Here is a 4,057-nt window from a genome sequence, read left to right as displayed (position 1 = left end):
GGTACATTATTTGATTGCCAACTCCCATGTGGGGTCTGGAAATTTCCTAGAATTACAACTAATTTCCAGGCTACAGTTCTCCTGGATAAAATGGATGCTTTGGAGGGTTGAGTCTATGACATTATACCCTGCTGAGGCTGCTTGCCTTCCCAAGCCTCACTGTCCCAAGGCTCCACCCCCAAATCTCCAGGTTTTTCCCAACCTGGAGCTGGCAGCCCTAAATTGAATTGATATCTGAACCTGGGAGATTCGTTGTAATTCCTGGAGAGCTACCACTACTGCTGTGGGGGGAGAGGAAGCAGGTGGGTGGCTGGGAGCGCTGCCACCATTTCCGCTGTTGCTGTGCGGGGTGGGGGAAGAAGTAGGCAGGAAGCTGGGGGAGTGATGGGGTCAAAAAGAGAAAGTGATGGGGGCAGAAAGAGAAAGAGCGTGAGAGAGGTAGGGGGAGAGAGGAGGAAGCAAAGGGGTGAGGAATGGGATAACCATCCTGCAAGTTTCTTGTGTGTCTCCACTTGTCCCTGTCTATTTGAGATATTTGACTAACTAAACACAATTTAGAGCAAAGTGGGGCATATTTATATTCTTACAATTTTGCCTGGCTTTTTTCACTACTCTTTGAGCCTAGCACCTATTTCACAAAAGCAGGAATTAGCTTGTAAGATCTTGGTGATAGAATGAGTAATAGCTACAGGTATTTCCTGAGCAGCTTCTAGGGAAAAGGGCAAAGATTTAGGCTTTCCTTCTTCCTTTCTGAAAGAAGAGAGATAACATGTGAGGAGTGGTGGTTATCTGAGCTCTCTCAACATGAACTGGCCAAACAAGCTGGTTGCTTACATCACTGGGACGGGAACCCTATCCTTCCTCTTTTCAGAAACATAGCTTAGCTTACTTTAGTCATGCTTCTGATAGAAGTAAAGAAAGAGTTAATATCCTGAGGTGCTCAGGAACATAGGTGTGACTTCTTTCATTTCTGGGCTGTGTGCAGCAGTTGCAGTGAAAACAACTTAGAAAGCAGCTGTGATTGCTGTAGAAAAAGCTCTGTCTACAGGAAATCTTACGAAATGGCTAACCCTGAATCAAGCACTCTGGAAACGATGTCTGAAGAACTGGCCCTTAAAGACTCGATTCCTGTGGGAAACGGAGAACCAATTTGTGAAGAATGTGAAGGTGGAGAACTGAAAAATGAAGCAGAACCTCTGTTAGAACCTGAAATTAAAGATATATCTTGCAGTGGAACCAACTTTGCAAGCAATCTGAGTGTAAATGGATCTGAGGAGGAGCCCCCAGGCCTGACTGGCTTGGTGAGTGAAGGGGGCACAGCAGCTAAAGAGGAGGTTCTTTGTGATTTCTGCTTGGGTGACAAGAGCCAGGCAGTGAAGTCTTGCTTGACCTGCATGGTCAATTACTGCCAGGATCATTTGCGTCCACACTTGGAGAATGCCAGACTGCAGACCCATAAGCTCAGGGACCCACTGAGGGACATTGACATGCAGAGCTGTGAGGCCCACAAGAATCACCTTAGTTGGTTCTGCCACAATGACCTTGCATGTGTTTGTGAGAAGTGCCTTGCTGATGGTCACCAAGGGCACAAGGCTGTGACATGTGCGGTAGCCAGGAAAGAAAAAGAGGTAAATGATTTATTTATATTAACTTACTGTTGATACAAAGGGTGAGTTATGGCATGTTGCTAAAAAAAATATGATCTTGATTTCACTCACACTCTGTGTGTGCATGTCATCTCTGTACGCTGAAAGGCAGAAAGAGGCACAGCGATTCCTGCTAGATTACATTTCAGATACAGTGCTTGTTCTGAAAATGTTTATGTGACTGAGATATTATCCTCTTAGAGGAAGGATCTGTCCCCTTTTATACAGCAGAAGACTGGCACACCTGAGTAAGCCAAGTGGCAGACCTGACTAAGGCTTGTCTGCTTTCTTTTATTAAACAGTATGTTCAGCATGTTAATTCTCTTCACATACCCAGAGTTATTCACACACATAGGGTTACCAACCTGCAGGTGAGGACTGGAGATCTCCTGGTATTACAACTGATCTCCAGACTACAGAGAACAGTTCCCCTGGAGAAAATGGCTGCTTTGGAGGATGCACTCTATGGCATCGTATTCAGCTGAGTTCCCACCCCTCCCCAAACTTTGCCCTCCTCCCCAGGTTCCACTCCCGATATTTCCAAGTATTTCCCAACCCAGAGTTGGCAACCCTACATAGCCCTTAAAGGTCACAGCAACTGTCGATTTTGCTTTATTATCAAGCAAACTGTGTGTCTGCTGAGGGCCAAAATAGATGCCACAGCATCCTCCTGTCTGCCATGAGGGCACTGCTGCCATTTTCAATCCTAAAACGGGCAATTAAAAAATGCAGTGAGGGCATGATCCTGGATTGGTCCATGGCAGAGCAGGACAAGGTATCCTTGTCGTACCCCCCCCATACCTTTTCAAGTGCCACTATGGCAGTGGGAGGGCATGGGCATTTCAGCACTAGAAAAGGTGCTGGGGGAACGAGAGAGCCTTGTCTCACTGTGCTGCAGACCTGTTCTTGGTCCCAGAATACTTGGCAGAGGGATTATGGAGCTGTCAAGAAGGAGCCAGAGCTTCAGATACATGCTTATGTGCATGGGTAAAAGTTTTTTAAAAAATGCTGCAACAATCTGAACAATTGACCATGGGGCGAGCATGCAGTAAAGCTAGTTCAGGGTGGGATGTCTGATCAAAACTTCCTGTGAAAATTTAAACTACCACAAATAGAAGCGCCACCAGATCACATCGAGCCTCCAGTGTGACTGCAGCCTGAGTGGCCCTTATTATATCCTGAAGGAGGATTTGTTCTCAGTCTGTGGGGTTAAGCATACTTACATCTGTGGTTCTTTAGCTGCCACCCAGAGTGCGTCTGCACTGTCTATGGTGCCAGAAGACTTCCTGTTTCTGTTTCTTATCATATTGTCCCATGACCACTGTTTGAGTATGAATTACTCACTCAAGATCAAATCTACCAAATTACTGAACATTGGGAGCCTCCTGAAAATCTGAAATGAAGCAGGGACTTTGAATTTTTAGGGGAAAATAGTAACAAAATAGGAAATTTTTTTATAGAGGGTAGTAGATGTATCCAAGAACTATGGAATCTAGACAGAACATCTCAAGGCATTTGGATAAACTGCCCCCCCTTGGTGGATAGTTTAGTACAAATACTTGCACTTCACAATAACATGTTTTTTAAAAGAACCAGTGCTATCTAGTTTCTATACCCAATCCCTGCAAACATTCTTTTAATTTTCATTTAAGGGACTATGTTGCAACAGTATGAGATCCTTGAGAATACAATTTTTATTAAAAAATTTTTTTTCAATGAACGAAAACAAACAAAAACAGACATAACACATACTCATAAAATGGGGGTCACATATACTTATCTATATCATCTAGCTGTCACCTCCTGCAATGTTTACTATAATTATTATAACCAAATAGTTTTGCATAAGTGTTTTAGAACATAAGAACATAAGAGAAGCCAATGTTGGATCAGGCCAATGGCCCATCTAGTCCAACACTCTGTCACACAGTGGCCAAAAATACCAGGTGCCATCAGGAGGTCCATCAGTGGGGCAAGGACACTAGAAGCCCTCCCACTGTGGTCCCCCCCAAGCACCAAGAATACAGTGCATCACTTGCCCCAGACTGAGAGTTCCTATCTATACCTTGTGGCTAATAGCCACTGATGGACCTCTGCTCCATATGTTTATCCAGTTCCCATGCTTGTAGCCGCCACCATCTCCTGTGGCACTGAATTCCATGTGTTAATCACTCTTTGGGTGAAGAAGTACTTCCTTTTATCTGTTCTAACCCAACTGTTCAGCAATTTCATTGAGTGCCCATGAGTTCTTGTATTGTGAGAAAGGGAGTAAAGTACTTCTTTATCTACTTGCTCTATCCCATGCATAATCTTACAAACCTCGATCATGTCACCCCTCAGCAGTCGTTTCTCCAAGCTAAAGAGCCCCAAGCGCTTTAACCTTTCTTCATAGGGAAAGTGTTCCAACCCTT

The 4,057-nt window shown here is 44.4% G+C and overlaps 1 protein-coding gene across 1 annotated transcript in view; it reads left to right on the top strand.

Annotated features, from left to right (window-relative positions):
• Positions 1-914: 914 nt before the first annotated feature.
• LOC107118312 (tripartite motif-containing protein 16-like protein) overlaps positions 915-4,057 on the top strand; it is a 37,033-nt gene continuing 33,890 nt past the window's right edge. The window contains exon 1 of the mRNA XM_015420616.1: positions 915-1,628. Coding sequence (XP_015276102.1) covers positions 1,062-1,628 — 567 coding nt within the window. The 5' untranslated portion in view covers positions 915-1,061. The remainder of the gene's footprint in view (positions 1,629-4,057) is intronic.

The sequence above is a fragment of the Gekko japonicus genome, unplaced genomic scaffold, assembly GCF_001447785.1.
Source record: "Gekko japonicus isolate JY-2015 unplaced genomic scaffold, Gekko_japonicus_V1.1 scaffold973, whole genome shotgun sequence".
Classification (NCBI taxonomy): domain Eukaryota; kingdom Metazoa; phylum Chordata; class Lepidosauria; order Squamata; family Gekkonidae; genus Gekko; species Gekko japonicus.
This window is presented reverse-complemented; position numbering and strand designations above follow the sequence as displayed.